Raw genomic sequence first — 25160 nt, forward strand, 5'->3', positions numbered from 1 at the left:
ACAATGGATAAGCGTAGATTAATGAAAAACAAACCATTCGCCCTCCGGGCTCATGGTTTCTTTTTCAAGAATCCACGCTTATCCATTGTATCTATATAACTTATACCACATCTTCTTATTTTTATAATTCCCCTGTATACTAGTTAATGATTTGTGTTGCTCAGTCTTATTTTTGTATGTTGTGTTTTGTATATTGATGTTTGTCTTTTAGCCGTTTTTTGTTTGTTTTTGCCATGACATTGTCAGTTCGTTTTCGATTTTTGAGTTTGATTATCCCTTTGACATATCTCGCCTCTTTTTTTTTAACATATAAAGAAACAGAATCAGTTTTAATTTTTCCTTTACAAAGACACATGTTTACCATGGGTCTATTAAACATAGTAATGAGTCCATTAGTCGTAATTGTAATGTATACATAACTTTACATTTAACGATAAATATTTCAAAAGTTCATATTTTACAAACAGGTTATCATTTAAAGGGAAAAAATAAAAGATATCAGATTTTAATAATGGGTTGTTTCAAAGCTTTTTAAATGAACATTCATCCTTTAGAATTTGCATTTTAAGATTTTTGACGTAAACATTTTTTATATCTTTGAAATCTCCTTTTTGTTAAATATAACCTACTTTGCTTATGCAGTTATGAAAATAATACAGTTTATTACATGGGTTGCAATGAACTACCTTGATTTCCAAGGAAAATAAAAAAGATAATTTCACATGTGAAATAAACTCGATTACTTCACTCCTCTGACGTCATACAACAATATGTGTTGTCCAGACGTTGTCGATGACGTAGAATCAAAACAGACTCCGAATGCGTTGAAAAAGATCCTTGCATTTTCTACTTCATTTCCATTAAAAAGCCCATTGTCAATTTAATCAAATGAATAACTAATCAATGCATTCAAATATAGAAAAAAAAACCTGATAATTAATGCATGCGCTGCGCACATCCGTGAATAAATATGATGTTCGGTCATTAGTTGAATCTAGTTCTATAATTGAATTCATTTTTAGTTATTCTGTTATTAATCAAGTTTATAGTAACTAAAACAAAGGTTGGAAAAATTGCAAACATATCATAAACATTTCTCACATTATAAGTTACATATTGACGATTTTGGTCAGACGAAAACAAATTGGGAACTAGCTTTTATTATTCAAACCAATCAAACAATGTTAAAAAGTTGTTAGATAAAAGAAATACATTATTCATTAATAACATATTTTAGAATTAATGATAACAAAGTCAAACTCTCAGTAATAGATTTATGACAAAGAACGCCTATGTCCGGTAAATTCAAAACAAAGCTGTACTCGTGCTTGTCAGTCTTAAGTTTTTTATGTTATGATTTACAGAATTTAGCTTTTCTTTTCGTCGATTTTTGTTTTTTGTTAAGGCGTCAGTTTGTCTTTTACTGATGAGTTTGACTACCAAATCGACCAGGACTAACACACTGCAGATAATGTAAAAACATTACATAAAATATTATTAAAATAACTCTGTGATTAATCCAGGCGATAGTAATTTACCGATGTTCAACCTGGTAAAACGATTTGGAAGAGAGAAATTAACAAACTAAACCTGTGGGATTCACATAAATTCCAAACTAAGCGAGACCGGAAGCGTAAACAGGATACTCGTATCCTGCTATGCATGCATCGCCCGCCAAGCAAATTCACACTCAGTCATAATTCAATCGGAGATTAGCCTTTAGATGTTCCTGTGTTCACGTTTTTTAATACCTTTCCTCTAGCAACAAGTTCCGTTTGAGAAAAAAAAAGATAACTGTTTAAGGTGAATGAAAAACCAGTAAAGTGTTATTTTCAATCAATTCAATATTTTAAGTGTTAAGTTTCTGCTCCAGAACACATTACTGGATTAAAAATATACATAAATAAGCGTTATAGATAGTAATAATCGATTTAGTTCCTGTAAACACAACTTATATTTAATAAATTGATTTGATATATGACATCTATATGTGTTGTTAAAAGTTAACTGTATATTTATACGTACTTAATATGTGAAAACGTTTACGACAGATGCTCTACATCGGATAACTAACTTACTGCTATACAGGGCTGATTAAATAATTTACGTGTGCATCTCCTGAAATTAAACCCAACTATGGTAGATCCGTTAATTTGAGGTAGTAAAATTTGTTTTTTTCCCAACGGAATTTAAGTCCATGCTTTGACATCGAGACAACACCATGAGCATGGATTACTTCCATGGACTAATCGGTTAACTAGTTTAATCAGAAGTTAGATTTCGTTAGTTCAGCAATGACTTTCCTATCAGGTTTTATCTTAGGTTGTTTCACAGTACATAATGTATTATGACAAGGTGACTGCTGTCAAGTATAATCGATGATAATACTAATCATGCAGTCACATCAATATCATTTTAGCAATAGCTTCTAAATATGTGACAACTTTACAACAGACACTCTAATCGGATGATCTATGGTTATACAGGACTAACCACATAAGTAACATGCATATACACTTTTTCAGCAATTTAGCCCAACAATGGTAAGGCTTTAGATAATCCGCTATAGCAATAGACAATTTTCACAATGGGTTAAAGAATTGAAAAATGTTTGTTAATAAAGCTATAAATACTACAAACTTTACATAAAAATAGTTGTGATATAATAAATTATACAAAATCAATCATTTTCTGCATACTAGCATCACAATTTTTGACGTGTTTACCTATTATGTCTGTTTGTTTTGCTCACACATTGTTGTCAATATAATGGAATTCTTTGTGGCTGTCATACAAGTGAGATGTTTAGCTGGCTATAAAACCGGGTTTAATCCACCATTTTCTTCATAAGGAAATGCCTGTACCAAGTCAGGAATATGACAGTTGTTTTCCATTCCTTAGATGTGTTTGAGCTTTTAATTTTGCCATTTTATAAAGGACTTTCCGTTTTGAATTTCCCTTAGAGTTCAGTATTTTTGTTATTTTTCATTTTTAAGTGTTGAAATCATTAGTTGACCAATGCATTTCCTAGTTGGCTTTGTCTAGGGTTGGAATAGTAAATTATGCATTATGGCATGAAAATTGAATATCTTGCATTTCGGAGGAATGTTTTCATTCAAAAGTTTTCACTTCGTTTTTACATTTTATAATTATAAGGTAAACAGTATCTTTTATTCTAAAGTCTACAAAAAGTTTTATCCTTTAAAACACATCTAGAAATCAAGTAGTGTGTTTGGTTTTTTTTATTCTACATTGGTAAAAAATCAATTATGAAGCAGAAGTTAATCTTTTTTGCTTTTACTTCATGTACATGCTATCTTATTGCTTTTGTTATGTCATGAAAAAAGGTCAACCACATGTGATAACGTGTGATACAAAGAACAATTGTTTTAAAAGTAACGTCCAAGATCACGTCCACATTAACTAAATTCATTAGAAAAAGAGATTATCTTTACAATGTGTCGTGCATTACAATATTTATTACATATGAATTTGAAAAATTCAAATATTTGATTAACTAATTCAAAATTGTATCGATATGTTAATATAATTTGTGACAAAATATCTTGATAGTATACGTTGTTTTATAACAATGAAACAAAACAAAATCTGATTGGTAAAACAGATACATATTTAGGAAGGAAATATATATATATATCTTTTTCATGTAAACTTGTAAAATAATTCGACGTATTTCTCATTTAAAAAATATTGTTTTGCATCTTGTGAGTAAATGTTAATATTTTTTACATTTGTAATAAAAAAAACTTATTCAAAAGTTATTTATCAATTTATCTATTTAACTTAGTTACGCGTTGTTGTTAACTAAGTTTATTTTGGTAAAGTTCAAATTGTAAAGCCTACCAATCAACTACATATGTACAAGGGATAATAAATAATACACATCAATAATGATTATAAACTAAACATGCTTAAAAGCGTGAGTCATTGTCTGAAAACAAAACAATAAATACAATACAAACTATAAAACTTCGATGTCCATGATTTTTTTCTTTTTTGACAAGAATGTGTTGCGTTTGTTTTTGACCCTAGGTCACCAAAACATAACCTTTTGTTTGGTTTTATATGATAATTGGTATGTTTATAACTATACCATATATATGTTTTGAGTATAAACATAAGGTCACCGACCAATATATTGTGTGTAGGACGGACAAATTCTATCAACAGGTTAAGTTCTTTAAGCTTGCTTTCAGTAAATGTGAATATTCGTCATTGGGGTATAGTTTGTAAATTGTTTTGTATTCTTGTTTGCTATGATACAGGTATCTTAGAGTTTAAGGTATTTTCTGTTCTGGTTTTATTTTTTAATTTTCATTTTTGCTTTTCTTGAAATCTGATGTTGAAGGCAGATCTTTTTGTTTTCTAAGTCTGTTCTCTTCCCTCTAGATATATTTTGGTTATGTTAGTCCTTTTTTTTTGTCTAATTGACGTATACCTATGGAACGCCACAGCTGACTTATGATCATGATGATAACGATAATCATATCAATAAGGGTTGAGATATAGCATGAAGCAAATTTTCTATACTATAAAGACATTTGACTATACTACTCTGTCGAATTGCTATCTCACTAAGATAAATTTATATACTATGAAGACGTTTTGATATAACATGGAGCTACCTTTTCATACTAATCTGTCGGTTAACTTTGTCATGCAGACATTTCTTTATACTATGAAGACATCTTGATATAATATGGAGCTACCGCCTGCATACGGAGTATATATCTCCCAATTGATACGATATTATTTTCCTATCAAGATTTCCTTGATAGAGGATTGCTGCTCACAAGGAAGCTATTAAACCAAGAGTTCGAAATGGTGAAGTTGAAATCATCCCTTCGTAAATTTTACGGACGCCATCACGAGTTGGTTGACCGTTATGGAATAACCGTTTCACAGATGATATCGGATATGTTCCTTATGTCGTAACTACAATACCCTTCCCTTTTCACGAATGTGACCTACCGAATTAGACTATTTACCGGATTTGTAATTACATAAGCAATACGACGGATGCCACATGAGAAGCAGGATCTGCTTACCCTTCCGGAGCACCTGAGATCACCCCCAGTTTTTAGTGGGGTTCGTGTTGCTTAGTCTTTAGTTTTCTATGTTGTGTCATCTGTACTATTATTTCTCTGTTTGTCTCTTTATTTTTGGTCATGGTGTTGTCAGTTTGTTTTCGATCTATGAGTTTGACTGTCCCTCTGGTATCTTTCGACCCTCTTTCATACTATTCTGTTATTTCACTATACTATTCTGTCATATTACTATCTTATAAAGACATATTTTAGTATCAAGCTACCAATTTCTTATACCATGAGGTGTTATATACAAATAGACTATTTGATTACACTACAAGACCATTTCATCATACTATAATATTAGAAGACAGTTCTATAAATAGCGTCGAAAATATTATATTTCATATTTTTCATTTATTTTGTTTTATTCTGTGATTTCAGTAAGTTTCAGTATGGCCACATAAAGTTAATTTGTAGATGATCATCCACCTGTTTTAAGCAAGTGGGGTAGGTGGGAGAATTCTATTATTTTTTTATTCTTATCAATCTCTAGGAAATTTACATTATATCTCCAAATACAAATTAAAAAATGGAAGAAAGTGTTCATGGGACACAGATGCCTTCGCTTCCACATAAGTTCTAAAGGGGCATAACTCTTGAACGATAAATAAAGGCAACAGTAGTATACCGCTGTTCGAAACTCATAAATCGATAGAGATAAAAACAAATCCGGATTACAAACTAAAACTGAGGGAAACGCATCAAATATAAGAGGAGAACAACGATACAACAAAGACACAACATTAAAATGTAACACACACAGAAACGAACTATAATATAACAATGGCCATTTTCCTGACTTGGTACAGGACATTTTAAGAAAAAAATGGTGGGTTGAACCTGGTTTTGTGGCATGCCAAACCTCCCGCTTTTATGGCAACGTCAAACACAACACCAAAATGACAACATCACATGACAGGACCACAATACAAATAAATGAGAGAACATATAGGACAAAGACACACACGAATAATAGCTAACAAAAGGTACTAGGCTTAATATTCAATACGCCAGACGTGCGTCTCGTCCACACAAGAATTACCAGTGACGCTCAGATGAAAAAAGTTTGAAAGCCAAAACAAGTACAAAGCTGAAGAGCACCGAGGACTAAAACTTCCAAAAAGTTGTGCCTAACACGGCCAGGGTTTTCTGCCTGGGACAAGAACATCCTTATTATTTAGAATAATTTATAATTTTGCAAGCAGTAAATTTTATAGAATGACTATATAATAGAAATACATGATAAAACCGAGGTGGGGACTAACTACAGAATAAAAACGGATACATTACAGAAAACAACTTAATCCAACACTTAAAAATACACAGCTGTGTTAGCTAAAGCCTCAACGCACAAAGTGACGTCACATTTGAAATTCTAAAAAAACACACAAAGTGACGTCACGTTTGAATTTGTAAAAATATTTCCCAAAAATAAGATAGGATTAGGATTGATTCAAGATTAGATTTGTAATACTGACATTACATTTATTAATAACAATGAAAATTACAATACTTATTAATATCAAATTAGATAATTAATTGTAACAAAAATAAGCAAGACATTTTCGTTTGTGATTTATCAAATTTAAGCAGTTGATAAGGATAACGAAAGTGTTTTATCAATATCTTATGTTCCTGTAAGCCATTGAATAAAAGTTGGTTCAAGATGTGTATTGATATCAGAGTAGATTCCCACACTTTTTTTTTGAAATGCTATAATTCCAATTCTTCCATTAGGCAAATAAGATTATTGATACAATACAAGTATGATAGACAAAGGTCACTATTTTCAAACAATTACACCCAAGGTGTAAGTATTAATTGGTTTCAACTCCACTCAACTGCAGCTGTAATTGACCACAGTTAATATATCAATATCATGACAATAAATAATCATACTGGTATTGAGGTCAAGAATTTGTGTATTCAATCTATTACACATCTAACTGAATAAACAAAATCTTGACCTCAATAATGTACTTCTTATTTATTTTGATCAACACATTGAATTATTCTGTTAATTTTGTGTAAAATGCTGACTGATTAATAAGATTTTTTTTTTTTTCAAAGAAAAGACTAAAAATAAAATATGTATAAAAAATGCAACCAGATTTTATTTCACTTGTAAATCAGTGTCATAATCATCTGAACATGCTGACATAAGTTAATAATTAAGGTCAATTTAAGCTACAATTATCAGTAATTTGGTTGAAACAATAAACACAATTGCATGACTCTTATCTAAACATTTTCTGCAATAAATTTATTTGTATATTCCCTATTATATTGCTATTTAACAGTAATTCGATTTAACTCAGCATTAGGTTTTTGTACATGTATATTTGAATACAGGAAATGTATTTTTTCCTTAACATTATTAATGCATGAACACCAATTTAGATAAAAAAAAGTTATATATTTTTTTTTGGTGTTGTTGAGAATGCCTCTTTAGGAAATTATTAAGCCAATTATTATTAAAAGCATATGAAAATATGCTACACGTTTGAAGATTTTATTTAACATTCTTGTCAAAATCATTGAATTTCAAATGTTTCTAAAAAAAAAGATGTAAAAAAATCTGACAGTGTCTTCAATTGAAATACCAAAATAATTTGCATCAATATTACAAAATTCTCCATCTTTGGGAACTGGAATAAAAATTTAACAGTGAGATTATGGATATAAGAATAACAAAAGTAATATTGAAAATATGGTCAGAAAAAATATCAGACTAGCTACAAAATTGGCTGGATCAAAACATCCATGATGCTTTGATTGATAGCCTTCTCGACGCCCATGCATCTTAAACCGCTCAACTTTGTTTAGAGTAAATATTATTTATATGCCCTTGTCGCTAGGCGAAGGGGGCATTGAGTGTTAACCTTATCCATCCATTGGTTTCTGCGCTTGAACTTTAGTTTGGCTTGGCCAAATGATTTAAAACTTATACACAATGCTTACAACCACAATATACAAATCAATTTCGAATTTAGGTGTAACTGTTACCGTTCAAGAGTTATGCCCCTTTAGAACTTATGTGGAAGCGGGGGCATCTGTGTCCCATGAACAGTTTCTTCAATTTTTTAATTTGTTTTTCTGGAGAAATAATATGAATTTCCTAGAGATTGATAAGAATTAAAAATTAATAGAATTTTCCCACTTGTATAAAACAGATGGATGATCATCTATAAATTAACTTGAAATAACTTTGAAATAAAGACAAAATAGAATTGTCTTCTGAAAGTACGATGAAACGGTCTTCAGGTTTATGCTCTTATAATATACTAGATTATGGAGTGTGAATCCGAGCAAGATTGTTATGCGTTTACTTTTCTACATTGGCTAGAGGTATAGGGGGAGGGTTGAGATCTCATAAACATGTTTAACCCCGCCGCATTTTTGCGCCTGTCCCAAGTCAGGAACCTCTAGCCTTTGTCAGTCTTGTATTATTTTTCAGTTTAGTTTCTTGTGTACAATTTGGAGTTTAGTATGGCGTTCATTATCACTGAACTAGTATATATATTTGTTTAGGGGCCAGCTGAAGGACGCCTCCGGGTGCGGGAATTTCTCGCTACATTGAAGACCTGTTGGTGACCTTCTGCTGTTGTCTGTTCTATGGTCGGGTTGTTGTCTCTTTGACACATTCCCCATTTCCATTCTCAATTTTATTGTACTGTAGTCAAATAGTCTACTTGTATATAAAAAACACCTCGCGGTATTAAGATATGTCTTCATAAGATAGTAATATGACAGAGTAGCATGAAAACGTTGTTCTATGTTATTTCGAGATGATTGTATAGTATACAAATGTATCGTAATAAGATAGTAACATGACATAATAGTATAGTGAGGTGACAAAATATTATGAAAAAGTTGCTCAATGTTATATAAAGATGTCTTTATAGTATGAAATGTATCTGTATGATATAGCAATATCACATAATAGTATAGTAAAATGACAAAATAGTATGAAAAAGTCGTTCCATGTTATATCAAGATGTCATCATAGTATGAAAGAATGTCTTCATGACAAAGTAAATTGACAGAATAGTATGAAAAGGTAGCTCCATGTTATATCAAAACGTCTGTATAGTATATAAATTTATCTTAGTGATATAGCAAATCGACAGAGTAGTCAAGTCAAATGTCGTAAAAGTAAAGAAAAATTTGCTTAATGTTATTTCTCAACCCTTAATGATATTATTATCGTCATCATAAGGGATCATAATGCAGCTGTGGTGTTCCATATATACCACTTAGAGGGTAAAAGATATACAATCTCTTTATATTCAGCATGCGTACCAAAAACAAACGATTAAACATCTTTGGTCTATATATAAACTCATCATAGATACCAGGATTAAAATTTTGTACGTCAGACGCGCGTTTCGTCTTTAAAAGACTCATCAGTGACACTCTATGTTTTCATTACTTTGTAAACAATTTGTTGTTTTACGTTTCGAGTTCAAAGAAATAAAAGAAAAAAACGTAAGTATTTACAACGTCATCGAATAAAACCACATAAAAGTATTAAAAAAAAAAAAAAAGAATGAAAAAATAATAAACAATAATTTCATCAAAAAAATATTTCCTAATTTACAGACTACTAGTAGAAAAGTATAACAAAAATACCAAACTCCAAGGTCAAAAAGGAGAGGTCCAAAGTCCAAAATAAAAATTCACAAAAACAAACGTTATCAACAAACGGAACTAGTAATCGTAGTTATCATGCTTTTTTGCTTCTCACATCGACAACGTATATCTCTTAATATATAGGGGAAACATGTTTAACCAAATTACTTACTGCCATATTCCTGACGTAGTACAGGCATTTTCCGAATAAAATGATGGGTAAAACCTGGTTTTATATCTAGCCTAAACTTCCACTGGTATGACAGTTGTTTATAGTTCCGTTCTATTGACAAAATAGGGTGAGCAACTCAAACAGACAAAAATTGATAAAAAAATAGTGCTGCAATTTAGAGTATATTTCGTTGTTAAATTTAGAGTAAATTTCGTTGATAGATATTCACTATCACAATGCTAGAGCTACTTTCATTACTGATAATTTTGCCGGCTGTTGCCATGGCTTCCAACTTATCAGTATCTATGACTAAAGTGTAAGACAAAGGCAATGGACATTTCGAAGGTCACTTGGTGTTTGACCTCACAGAAGAAATAGTGGGATGGGAAGTAACAACTACATTTTCTTCTCCGGTAACATATCTTTCTGTAAGTATTACCTTTTTTTCGGTCACATATTACTTGTCCAATTGTTTGTCTAAAAGTATTTGTATCTTCTTTGAAAGCAGTAGGATGAAATCTATAAATTTACATCTGGAGGTTTTGTTCATTGATATCAATGACGATGTTAATTCTATTATGGTTTACTGCCATTCAACACATCTATACCACTAAAATTACTAAGTCCAATTTGTTAGCCGGCATGATGTTAAAACGACGACTCAAAGAGTTCAACTTTATATATAATCAAAATAGTACAATGGTGTTGTTTAAAAATTACACAATTCTAGGCCCTTTTGTTTTTAATTTCCACATAATCAATATTATTAATAATTAATAAGTTCCGGGTCGAATCCAATACCGATACCAATAGTGAATGTCACATGTAGTTTCCGGTAGTTACCTGTTACTTCTGTAAATCCCTTCTCTATCAGGAGAATCTGGAATTTTTCCAGTAGTTGTTTTATATCTATGTTCTACTATAGTACACTATTTAACAAGTCAGTTTTCTTCCACTTCAATTGATTTTAGTTAATTAGTTTTAAAATTGAATTTAGTTAATAGTAAGTTTATTCTATTACGAAAACCAGGACGGGTTCAAACAGAAAGATTTTGAAAGCAGAGAAAACTGTACACTTTACAATCAGCATGACTTTATCAGATGACAATGCGAATATTAAAAATCAAGGTAACAATAAGGTACTTTAATCCAGTCATGGACCCGCGACATGTGTTCTAGTGTGTATTTAAAATTTTCAATATTTGATTTTGAGAGCCTGTCAAAATCATCTTCCAGAAAGGGAAATATCGTTCATCAAAAACCAGGGGCAGAACCCTTTGGTAGATCCCGAATCCGTCATGTTTTACTCAAAGTTAAGAACTGAAAGTACTCACCTTTATTGAAAGCTAGTTCAAAGCCGATAATCATTTATAAAAAACATGCATCCAATACTTAAATATCAACCAGTACACATTCAATAGATTTAGTGTAAAGTCGTAAAAAAACGGTCAGGGAAGACATATTCTTGTGAAATGCCAAACTGTAGGTATCGACAAAATGTAGGAGAGTAAATGTTCGCAGCTGAGTAACAATAACATTTTGTGTAAATCTATTGATAACAAAATCAAAATTAAAAACCACCACAACGCAGGACAACAATACATTTGTAGTAACAAAAAGTATGTTTTGGCGAACTTTTGTGAAAATGTAATGAGTATAGTGCACCCGAAGTAGACGATACCAAACGCTATCGTTTAAGATTTTCATCGATGATAAATTTAGTTTAAATTCGGCACAAAAAATAATAAATTTTCCAGTTATTTTACATTTTTCTCAAGATTATTTTACATTTTAGTAATGGATGGGAACTGTAGTTCGTCATTCAGCTGACAACAAAGTCTATTGCATAGTTAACCAAGACTACAACGGAATCCAACATGCTGGAACTACTTTTGATATTACAATTAGAGGTGCTACTTCCGGTGGTAATGCGCCTACTGCAATGGCAATTTTGAAGAATATGGGAACTGATGGTCTCACCTTACCACCATTATCTAACTGTCAATGTACAGGAAAATTTTTGGGGGGTTGGAGGGAGGGGGAGGGAGCAGAATAGAATTGAACAGGTAGTATAGATATTGCATGTATCTTATCATCGAATAGGTCGTAGAAGTTAAAAAGAACAAAATTTAATTAATTTTACTTACAATGAAAAAGAATAGCCGTGATTTATATTGTATACTTTACTCTTCATTTGCTGTGGCATTATCAGGTTCTTTTCGACTTATGAGTTTGAATGTCCCTTTGGTAACTTTCACCTCTCTTTTACTTTTTCAATTTTTTATTTTACATTTTGTTACCTCATATCAGGTGACGGAACTCCCTACAATTATCTGGAAATCAATTCTATTCTATGTCGCGCAAATATCTGTTAGACTTCAAGCAGATAATCCGATACCATGGCGAAGTGATTCAGCTTTACAAGACAGGGGAAACAAAAGAGAAGATTTAACTGGTGGATTGTATTATGGTATTCTCATTTGAATTATGAATTTCTTTCTTTTTTTTCTTATGTATGAAAGAGGGAGATGTGGGATATAATCATAACAATATATAATACTTTATGAATTTGGTGCATCCAAAGCGCTTTCCTGGGGTTATATTCCCCATGAACGGTCAAAACCAAAAAAAAAAATGAAAGCAAAATATGTAAAAATGCTTGCTGAGCTGTATGCCTAAAGAGGGACATTTAAAGGATAGCTAACACCATCTAGTTAATTGATTAATTCATTTATTTAATACTATTTTTCATTTATGAACTAGAGGCTCACAGGAGCCTGTATTGCTCAATTGGCATTTTTGCAAAAATTGGAATTATATGCGACTATCAAACAAGTGAGAGCTTTAGTTAGCTATAAAACCAGGTTAATTCCACTGTTTTCTACATAAGGCATTGGTTATACCAAGTCAGGAATGTGACAGTTGTTTTCTATTCGTTTGATGTGTTTGAGCTTTTGATTTTGCCATTTGATAAGGGACTTTTCCGTTTTAAATTTTTCTTAGAGTTCGGTATTTTTTGATTATTTACTTTTTTGTATTATTTGGTTGCAACAACTCATGTTAGGTATCAATTGATGATTTCAATTCTATAAACATTTTTGTAAAATTTGTGTTGCTGTTCATTTATACTGTACTAAGTTTCAGACGAGCTATAATAGTTTTAAAAATGTAAGTATAATCACTCACATTGGTAAGATGAATCGGCTGGGAATCGTCTGGGAGAGCAACTACCCCCAAAATAGTAGACTGAAAATTGAGTCCTGTTAGAAGATCCTGTCCAGCTTTTCATGTTTGCTTTATAAATCTTTTTACTTTGCAAGGTTATAGCAGAAAAGAAAAATGGGTAAACGTTGTCAATTATTATCAAGACTCCTATAATAATAAGGTTAACATGGACGACAACAATCGGAAGTTATGAGAATAGCTAAAATGATCTAACAAACTGTGATCAGGAATTGACATCATTGAAATAGCAACCATAAATTACAGTGATCGACAAAACATCTAGAGGTCTTCTATAGATTCAATAATTATAGACAAAACATGCAAACGTCTCACTGAAATAATATATTTTCAACTGGGGACTATGTTAAATTTGGATTTCCCATGGCGGCATCAACCGCATTGCTATCATGGAGTCTTCTACATTACAGAGATTCTTAACAAGCCAGAGGACAACTTGACGCTATGTACGACTGTATAAGATGGCCACTTGAATGGCTGATTAAATGTCACACAGAAGTGAACGAGCTTTATGTTCAGGTAAAGTAGTTTTAAAATGTAGAACGATATTTGTAAGCGAGTGCTTAAAATAAGAACGAATGAGACATTTCACCATCAAATTATCGATTCACGTTCCATTTGCAAAATATCAGTCAGAGTTATTTCCCTTTGACATCATGTTGGAGGGTGACGTGTACAAATCCATCCATGAATCAACTTGAAGCACATTGGTATACTGACCATTAAATCTAAAACAAATGTTTTGTTGATCAATTGTCAATTATTTCAGCTTGTGTAATTCATCACTTCAATTTGTTATGTCGGGACCTTTTATAGCTTCCTATGCGGTATGAGTTTTGCTCATCATTGAAGGTCGTCCGGTCACCTATAGTTCTACGTCATTTGGTCTCTTGTGGATAGTGTTCGAATTGGCAATCTTTCCGCATCTTTTTATTCTTATATCCTTTCTAGAGTTCCATCAGGTCTTTGGTTTTCTATTTGTTTCATCCGGGGGCCGTTTATAGCTTTGTTTTGGCCTTTTGTTTTTATGTATGCCGGAAACCAGTTTTTTTTTAAATTGATAGCAATACGAAAAGAGCATACTATAAATTCATATTTTTTCGTGAATACCAATTTTCTTGGTTTGAGAGGCCTCGGTGGCCGAGTGATTTAAGTAGTGCAAATACTGTGTCACTAGTCTGTCAACACTGAGGTTGTGAGTTCGAAACCCGCACGTGGCAGGTGCGCTCGACTCCATTCTTCATAGATTAGGAAGTCATTTTATTGGCGTTAAACACTAATCAACCAATGAATCAGTCGTTATTTGAGAAAAAATTGCATTTCCGTGGATATTTTATTTCGTGGTTTTTCGCAAAGTCTGCAAACAATCCTATATATAATGTGTAGTTCATGTAGTTAAACATTTAAATTCATGGTTATTCTACGAAATCCACGAAAACAGTATTTAGTTTTGTTTCTTGTTTAATGTGGGCAAATGAACTTATATAAAATGTTACTAAAACTTTCTGTATGAGTGTTTGTGTCAGCATTTTCATAAATGACATTTAAGCTTCTTAGAAACACAGATTTTTTTATTCTGTTTCACTTCAAAGCATTGATGAAACTGACGAATTTATTTTTTTTCTCTCATTTAAAGAAAAGCAAGGCTTACTCTTTACTTTAATAACTTTTATTCGTTTTTTTTACTGCGTTTATATTGAATATTAAGGTAGGAGAAGGCACAAAGGACCACTACGTTTGAAAGAGACCCGAAGATATGACAATGGATAGAAAAGCTTTTAAAATCAATGCAAGAAAACCAGGAATTGACGTAGCTGGAGAATATGCCGCGGCTATGGCTGTTGGATCTATGGTATTCAAAGACAAAGGTTATTATTAATATTGTGCTTAAGCTTAATACTATCTACCGTAATCAAATTTTCTAGACATTTTTGAAATAAAGAAAATACGACAAAAACAAACATCTAAACAGAAGGAAAAAACGAATAAAACAAACAAAAAACCCTAACTTGATTCCTTTTTTTCTGGACTCTAACAAATGCAATTTTTGCATTTACCATTTTAAAAAATATATATATTTGAATCATGATAGTAAGTGTATTACCTTCCCAGTAAATCAGTACATCGATACTGGTTTGAAAATACTCATATTGTTTTATGTCGCACGACGGGTGATGCACAAAAATCAGTAGAAGCTTTTCCTGTCAACGAACCCTGTCTCGGTCCTTATGCATTTGATGCGATATTCTCAGTTTTGGTGTGTTTAATTGGTTTTTCGTTTTCAAGATTTAGCATCGGTAAAAAGTAAAATAACAAATATAATAATGGAAAGCTCAAACACATCAAACAAATGGAAAACAACTGTCATATTCCTGACTTGGTACAGACATTTTCTTATGAAGAACATGTAGGATTGAACCTGGTTTTATCACCTGCTAAGCCTCATACTTGTATGACAGTCGCATAGAATTACATTATACTAATAACAATGTGTGAGCAAAAACAAACAGGCATAATAGGTAAAAATGTCAAAAATTGGGGTACAGCAGTCGACGTAGTTAAGATGATAAGCAACGTCAATACATAGAATCTATACTTCAAGACCATCATGTATTATTTGTGAAGTTGATACGGAATATTTATCAACAATGTCTTGGTATCTTTTTAAAAAAAAAGACGAGACGTTCTTTGACATAACGCTAGTCAACGTTCTGCTCAGACGTTGTTGACGTTTTATAAAGTCTGAGTAGCAGCTACAGGCTCTTCAATACAAGAATCAGTTCGGAAATGTATATCCCATTTGCAGGTGGAGTTCGTATATTGCTGCTAAGGTGGGGGAAATGTATTATTTCTAAATTAAAGTCGTCTCGTTTGTCATAGATAACTATTAACTACTGTGGCTGTAATGTATAAAATGTTCAGTGATGAATTAAAGCGATAGGAATTTACCGATGTCTAAATCTCGTAAATTGATTTTGAAGAGACAAATAAAGAGAACGAGCAACAACTGGGGGAATCGCATAAACACTGAAAAGAGCAATACAGCGGTGCGTCGACAGGGAAGGCGTTATACGAAAAAAGTAAAATCACAAAAATACTGAACTCCGAGGAAAATTCAATCGGAAAGTCCCTAATCACATGGCAAAATCAAATGACAAAACACATCAAACGAATGGACAACAACTGTCATATTCCTGACTTGGTACAGGCATTTTCAAATGTAGAAAATGGTGGATTGAACCTGGTTTTATAGCGCTAAACCTCTCACTTGTACGACAGTCTTATCAAATTCCGTTATATTTACAACGATGCGTGAACAAAACAGACATTATAAATAAAATAGTCAAAATATGGGTACAGCAGTCATCACTGTTAAACAAACAATTATTTACAAAAAAGCACAAAAGCATCTATCAAATTAAAAACCACATTCATTGCTTCGCGTGTCTGACGTCAGAAAATGTAAACGTCACATAAGAAAAAAGTTTGTCATTCAATGGGGAATGTTGGTATACAGGGTTAAAAAATCAAAAGTTATGTTAGAATTAATTTCAGAAATAGACCGAGATTTAAAATTGTCCAGAAGTTCTTTAGAATTTTTAAGAATCCACATATGGTTAATACCACTACGCGAGTAAAATAAATTTGTCGTTTGTCGTTCAAAGTATTTTCAAATTTATAATAGAACAATAACATAATGACATATAATAGAACAATAACATAATGACATATAATAGAACAATAACATAATGCCGGGATCTTTTAAAGTACAGAGTCACGTTATAAGAACCACAGAAACACAAAAAGTCGCATATACAAAACACACCAGCAAAAATAAAAGATAATACAAACACATTGACGGGATGTATAAGTACCTAGCCACGTCAAATGGATATCACAGAAAACAAACCAAACAGTAAAAGTAATATTAATAATAGAACAAAGACAAATGAAAGAACAATATTACACGTTGTTAAGATGATAAACAACGTCAGTATGCAGAATCTATATTTCAAGACTATCATGTATTATTTGTGAAGTTGATACGAATTCACACTTAGTCAAAATGAAAAAAAAAGAAACATAGGAAATCAGTTTGAATTAAGGAATGTATATTCCTCATAATTCATTTTTCGTGTTTGGTATACTAATTCAGATTAGGTCTTCGTCATCGTGTGTTATGTTTTTGATTTACAAATATTTTGGTTTGGTGTACCACTAAGGAGACAATATGTAATTGCAATGCATATCTGCCGCATTAAAATTGGTTTCTTTTTAAATGTTTAAGGTTACAGGTTAGATTGTTTGTTATAGTTTTTATTATTCAAACTCTTTGGGTTTTTTTAGTACCATATCTCAACGCTCAAAATGCATATAAATATGTGGAGCAAAAACCTTTCCCTTCTGAATCACCTGATACTACCACGGGATTTTAGTACGGTTTGTCCTTTAAAGTCTTTAGGTTTTATGTAGTGTCTTGTGGACTTGTTCCTATTTTCGTCGTTTTCGTTTATTATTGCCATGGCGTTTTCAGTTTTGACCTCTTTTTATCTTCCGCCTCTCCGTTTCTAAAACCAATAAAGAGGTTTAGATTTATTTGACAAAAAACCACAGAAAATTTAAACCTTAAAAACAAGTTGCTTCTTTATATAATGAAGAGGTGTTTTATTCAGATGAAATTTTATTAACTGAAAATATCATCGGTGTCTCCTATATCTTTTTGGCTCTTTCCTCCAAAAGTTTCCTTGTGAAAAAAAAAGATAAAACTAATTTTATTAAATCAAATATCTTTTATTACAGATCCTGCTTTTTCTGCAGAACTCTTGACACACGCAAAACAAATATATAAATTTACAAAAGATCACAAAGGGAAATACAGTGAAAGCGTCCCGGAAGCAGCTGCTTATTACAAGTTAGTGATAATATATTCATAATCGAAAATGTGATTGATATAAAGAACATGATGTTTGTACAAAACTTTTCAAGAGACTTTTGTAAACTCCGGATTTATCACTGTAAACTTAGAAAAAGTTTTTATGATTGGTATCATACCTCTGGCATTAGGGTATTGTATTAGTGAGTGTAGCATTCTAAACATTTATCTTATAGCAATGAGTTGAACACATACAACAGAAAGCTACCAAAAGGAACCAGTATAACAAAATGTAAAACAATTCAAAACAGAAATACAACAACCTGATTTCTGCTAAAAAAATCATTATCGAAAAAAAAATTTGGCAAACAGCAATGAACGACATCTGAATTGCAGGCTCCTGACTTGGACAAAAACAAACAAAAATTGGCGGAGTTTTACATTTTTATAAGTGCTCAACACTTCCCCTGGTATAAAGTTGTTTTTAGAGAAGGATACAGATTTTGCTTAGTGGTGCATTTTTTCCTGTACTTTTTGGTTATCTCTTGTTTAGAATACATTCCATTTTTGTTCTTATTACTATGGTGAAGAACTGCCTTGGGGAGCTGTTTGGTTTTACATGGCAATTAATATGTCTGAATACCTGACTGATGCAGAGACTTTCCATGTCCCAGGACCAGCATGGGGTCAATCATGGGATGAACTAAATACAGGAAATATGGTAATCCTTCAAGCTGTTATAAGTTGTGATTGTTTCTTATTATTTTAACTTCTTTTGCGAATTCAAGTATTCTGTAAACACTTTAAAGCCGAAACGGAAACGGAAGATATCGAAGAGCAATTCAAACTAAAAGTCAAGGCAAAGAAAAAACAACAACATAGAAAACTTAAGACTGAACAGCAGGACTCCTGATCCCTGGCTAAAAAAAACGACATTGACCTAAGGTGTCCCAGAAGATAGGCAGAACCTGATGAACATGTGGCACCCGTCGTGCTGCTCATATTTGTTCAAATTCGGTAATAAGTTTCATGCCGTGTTGTCACATTACATAAATAAAAAATTGTCTAGACTGTGCTAGTTTCATGACACATTTTTTTACCCACAGAACAGAGGTGTTTACAAGGCCAACCGTTTTTGTATGTGATCTACACAGCATGAACTGGAACAGTTAAAACTGTCGTTGTTTTCTAATAATATTTAAAAAAGGGTCCTAAACATTACGTCACATATGTACTGAATTTGAAGGCAATTTCAAGTCATTTAAGAAAAATCATTATAAACATACTCACAGCGAGTAACGTCCATCGAATTCCCAAATGGGCACGGTTACTTTTAAATAACTAAATTTATTGAAACATTTTTGAATATATACAATTCTAGTGCATCACTATATCAATCTAGAAAATAAAAAAAAAAACATCAGTATAGGTTTAAACAAATTGATAAAAAAAAGATTGCAAATTTAAATTGAAACATCACACTTTAAGGTGTAGTGAGATGTATTTTGATATAACAACGGTTGCAATGAAAGACATTCGTCCAGATGTTAACTCAACAAGGTTTCTAGTGTATGCTGTCAAGCCCTAAACCGTACCGAGTCATGAAAAGTTCTTAACAAATTCAAATGGACAAAGATCTGCCATCAATTTCACATTCTCCAAAAGTAATACAAAATTGTAAATATATTTGAAGATCATTAAATGAACCACTGACGATGTTTTGACTTGGAATAGGTTATATAAACATTATTTTAGTATCCATTTTTCAAAACTTTTTCTTTTCTTTATTGATTTAATAAAGAGCGAAATAAATATTGTTTGTTCAATTTTATTCACTTGAAAGATAATTCATTACATGAATACTTTTTGTTAGGGAAACGATGTATTTTTCCATGTTTTAATTGTTACTTTGACATATAAAACTTTAAGTTACGTGTATGCAGTTAAGTTTTTCAAGTCAGTAGCGACCATTATAATTTTATAATATTTTTATTTTCTGATACATTTTCATAAAGCAAATATGGCATTTATGGCACTTTTGGCTGCTGAGACAGGGTTGCATCCAACAGAAAATAGAAAATGGGCAGAAAGTCAGATTGGATATGCGTTAGGTGACACTGGAAGGAGCTTTGTGGTTGGATTTGGTGTAAATCCACCTACACGACCCAATCACAAAGCAAGGTAAATATGCATTAGAAAAATATTAATGTACATTATGCCAAATGAACTTTACAAAATACTTATAATAACGTAAAAAGATCATGAATTTTTAAAGCTTTGAATTAAATGAAAAAACATATTTAAGCGTGAACGCAAATACGTGCCACACATTGCAAATAATGAATGTTCATACTTATAATAACGTAAAAAGATCATGAATTTTTTAAGCTTTGAATTAAATGGAAAAAAAACATATTTAAGCGTTAACGCAAATATGTGCCACACATTGCAAAAAATGAATGTTCATACTTATAATAACGTAAAAAGATAATGAATTTTTAAAGCTTTGAATTAAATGAAAAAAAAAAACATATTTAAGCGTTAACGCAAATACGTGCCACACATTGCAAAAATAATATTCTGATCTATGAGAGACTACTTTCTTTTTTTATTTTAACGATGTCTTTAAATAGATTTATAATAAGTTTTGATTTTTGATTCGAAGTGGCCATAATGATATTGAAAATGTAATTTTTCAGTTCCTGTCCAGTGAGACCTGCTACATGTTCATGGGACTATTTCCACCACAAAGGACCAAATCCACTAATATAAATGGCTATAGTTACCTTTAAGTTAGTTTCTGTGTGTGTTGCATTTTAGTGTTTCTGTTGTATCTTTGTTCTCCTCTTATAATTGATGTGTGTCCCTCAGTTTTAGTTTGTAACCCGGATTTGTTTTTTCTCAATCGATTTATGAATTTCGAACAGCGATATACTACTGCTGCTTTTATTTAGACTACTTTTTTAACAAATGTAAACAAAATGACATTTATGTTAAATAGGTCAACATTTTAGCATTCTATACAAAAGGGTAAACAATTATTAGTGGATAAAACGAATTGTAAAATATGTATAAGAAAGGTGCATTTCGAAGACGTACCCAATCCTTTTACAGTCTTTATATAAAAGTCAAAATAAATAATGTTTGCAAAGACTTTATACAAAACTCTGAATTATATGTAATTTGTTTGCTTGAATATGTGCATTTTACACACACATATAAAATCCTATTATAAACAGATACTTGAGGTTGTAAGTTTTCTTATTGTGCCATTTTAACTAGTGTGAATTCGTATTTTGCGTGATGCATGCATAGTAGGAGATGCTTACCTTGCCGACATACTCGGTATCTTGGAGTTCATACGATTCCCTCACCGATTGTTTGTTGCCTTGATTTGTCTCTTCTTTATCTAATTTCGAGATTTGAACATCGGACTAAATTTGAAAGCTTCTATTCCTATTTGACAGCTCACGAGAATGGCCTTTTGAAATAATAATCAGACCTTCCTTTTTATTCAAAGCTACAGTAAGTATGACTGAATTCAGTTGCAGTGTACCTTTAGTGACTAGAAATTTAAAGGAGGAACAGCATTCTCGGCCCTTACTTTCAAACATGCAAAGAATCATCTTGAATGTCAAATATGCAAGATATATGTGCATGCGGAATTACATTTAGAACGTAATTATGTTTAGGGCTGTAATACAAACTTGTATGTCTTAATATAGCTCAACGTAGGAAATACATACTAACTTAGTATGTCAGTAATACATCATAAAATTGTGCAGGCATAGATTGCTATTATTCACCTTCAAGGATGTTCGCTACTCTTTTTCAAAATAACAAGCTTTTTAAAAGACTGTTATAAATTATTAGTATATAAATAAAGAAACTAAATAAGCAGAAAAAAATGAAGGGTCCGTATGCTTGTTTTAGAGATATAAACCATTGAAAATTTAGCGGGAAATAAATCTCTCTAGATTTTTTATACATTTAACATTGGTACCTTTTTCAAAAACGATGAAAAAATAACAAGGATTTTATAAGATTTTCAAAGATGACATATTAAACTATATGTAATCAAATTATGGAAAGAAAGGTAGCGGTTAATGGGCCAATTTTTTTAATGGCACTACATGGATAAAACTAGAGGATTCCGAACATCTGACAAAAATTCAAAAATCCAGAGTAACGAACATCCTTAATTGTATAAAAAAAAATTATCAAAAAATTATGTTGCATTTACAAAATTCATTGTCTCGGAGGTTCTGATAAGTCGAGGCTGAGGCAACTTTAACACAAGAATGTATGCTATTGATTTTACTTAGAACGATAAGAGTTTCGGGAATAAATATCATTAGTTAGGCTTTAGGCAAATAATAACGTGTATGGAAGGCACACATTGAAAAGACGGTATCACTAGCCCCAACAAATACAAAGACCAATTCTCTCATAGGTAGTTCCATGTTCATTGACGAACGAACTTCTTTCATAAATTATATAATCAATGGTTAATATCAATTATGCTCTCTCGCACCAAAACGCACTTTACTGCCTTCAGAAAACCATCGGATACAATTGTCCAAACAATTTCTAATATGTATGCCTTCTCCTATTAAAAATTTCCGTGGATGTGTTTTTGTTTTTCCGTAGATGTCACCGGAATGCAAACTAAAATACAAGTACAACGAAGAGTATGAAAATAAAACTATATAGATTAAGTTTGAAGTGTTTTTCAAGATTGACCTTCATCATGTAGCGTTAACCCAAACATTTGAAAGCCAATAATGTATAAGTTCTTGAATACTTGTGGAGCTATATGACCAATTTAAAACAAGATCTTAAACAAATACAAATACAACGAAGAGTATGAAAATAAAACTATATAGATTTAGTGCGTTCGAAGCGTTTTTCAAGATTGACCGTCATCAAGTAGCGTAAACCCGATTATTTGAAAGCCAAGAATGTACAAGTTCTTGAATACTTGTGGAGCTATATGACCAAAATTCGATCTTAAAAGAATAGTCAAATCAGGTTTGCGTGAGGGAGGTTGAACCTTACTTTCTTAATAATTTCTTAATTTATCAACGAAGAATTCAAGAAAAGATTTAATTAAGTATTTTTTATATTTTAATTATTTTATTTTATTTTCAGGTCTGAAGTTGCTGCATCTAAGGAACATTTTAGAATTATAAAAAACAAAGCAGTACTAGTAGTACTTATAATGAAATAAAACAGTTTTGGTATTTAGGTAATGTAACAGTTGTAATTTTGATAGCGTTTTTGTTTGATTTGGTTTTCCTTTTTAGCTCATTTGACCCGAATGATGGTTTTGTACCAATTTAATGTGCTTTTGCCTATAATTTTGAAAGTATAATCCATGAAATGTCACTTTAAACAGCAAAACAAGATCTACAAATCTGTCGATAATGCTGTAATGGTTGGTCGACTCTTCATAGCAGTAATTGTCCCTTTATAATGAAAACTATAATAGATGGATAGAAATCTGAATAGATTGAATGATCAGCAAGAGAGGATCTAAAAATAAGTCAACATGGTCCAAATCGTCAGCCAATTCCTTTTAAGAGTGATTGCCCTTAACTGTTGTTTTGTTTAACATGTTTTTGCATATTATCTTTAAAACTCTAATAGCAAGATAAAAATTGTAAACAAGAAAAATGAGCAGTAAAGGAAGATCTACAAATACTTCAACATGACAGGTGGTGCATCATATGCGGATTCTAATAAAAAGGTCAAAAGATTAGAATGTTTTAAATTCGCATACTTAAATAATGTCGTAGTATAAATACATCCCCCTTTTATTGACTTCCCCTGGGGTGGTATGGTTCGTGTTCTCAATCTTCATTGTCACTGTTCAGAGTTTAATGTGTTGCTGTTTGTTCTTTCGTCTGATATTTGTTTTTCTTTTTTCAAACTAAACAGATGAAAAATGTGTAAAAAACAAATTCGTTAGAAATAACATCAATCCAATCCTCTACATAATAAAATAGGTAAATTCCTAACACATTCTATTGTAAAAGTACCTTTATCTGAATTATCTGCCCTTACATTTGAGTTGCCTCCCCTTATGTGGCAAAGTTGGAAAAAATTGAATCAAACAAAAGTTTTCTGTTTTTTGTAAAATACAACCATAAATATGATAAAACATGTCATTTTCTATATTGAAATGAAAATTCTTACACATGAATTACCTACTACTCTCAAAATTTGCACATTCTATTTAAGATCTAGACCGATTGTTTTCAGGTATTACAAAATCCAAGATGGAGGAAGACACCCTATCTACCTTAAGGATGTACTTAGGTGAGGTTTTGGAATTTGTCAGATGTTCGGACTCCTTGGTGTTTTTCCATACCATACAAGGTAAAATATTTTGCCCCATAACACCTATTTATCTTTTAATATAAGACTTAATAGCTCATAAAAGGTCATTTGACAAAAGTTAAGCAGATTCTTGATTTTCTTTCTTTGATTTGAGACCCAAATAATACCAATGCAATAATAAGGTAAAAGTCAGAGTCAGCCTTTTCCCGCCATATTTTATAAATCAAATATCTCGAAAAGGAGCTCCATGACCTATCAATATTTTTAGCTTATTTTGATCCTTAACGAATACTCTTCCAGCTTAAAGTATCAATTTTAGATTCTTGATTTATTTAATTTTTTATTTTTGGCCATGACGTTGTCAGTTTGTTTTCGATCTATGAGTTTGACTGTCCCTCTGGTATCTTTCGTCCCTCTTTTTTTTTCTACAATACAGAATAAATAATTGAGGAATACTGGACCGAATTATGACAAAGAGACAAACAACAGCATTCAAAACACAGCATTGTGCTTTGTTCACACTTTGTTGTCAATATAATGGAATTTTATGCGAATGTCATACAAGTGAGAGATTTAGCTAGCTATAAAACCAGGTTAAATCCTTTCTACATAAGGAAATGCCTGTACCAAGTCAGGAATATGACAGTTGTTTTCCATTCGTTTGATGTGTTTGAGCTTTTGATCTTGCATTTTGATAAGGGACTTTCCGTTTTGAATTTCCCTTGGAGTTCGGTATGTTTGTTATTTTACTTTTTATAGAAAACAATTACGAAAGCCGGTTAGTTTC

General features: G+C 31.6%; 1 protein-coding gene across 1 annotated transcript; it reads left to right on the forward strand.

Moving 5' to 3' along the window:
- Positions 1–11792: 11792 nt before the first annotated feature.
- LOC127719166 (uncharacterized) lies at positions 11793–23188 on the forward strand. The gene is given in 7 exon segments (XM_052225188.1): positions 11793–11840; positions 12226–12385; positions 13493–13677; positions 14867–15026; positions 17959–18080; positions 18612–18752; positions 23183–23188. Coding segments are annotated over 7 exon segments (822 nt in total).
- The last annotated feature ends 1972 nt before the right edge of the window (positions 23189–25160 follow it).

Source organism: Mytilus californianus, unplaced genomic scaffold, assembly GCF_021869535.1.
Source record: "Mytilus californianus isolate M0D057914Y unplaced genomic scaffold, xbMytCali1.0.p SCAF_10, whole genome shotgun sequence".
NCBI classification, from domain to species: Eukaryota; Metazoa; Mollusca; class Bivalvia; order Mytilida; family Mytilidae; genus Mytilus; species Mytilus californianus.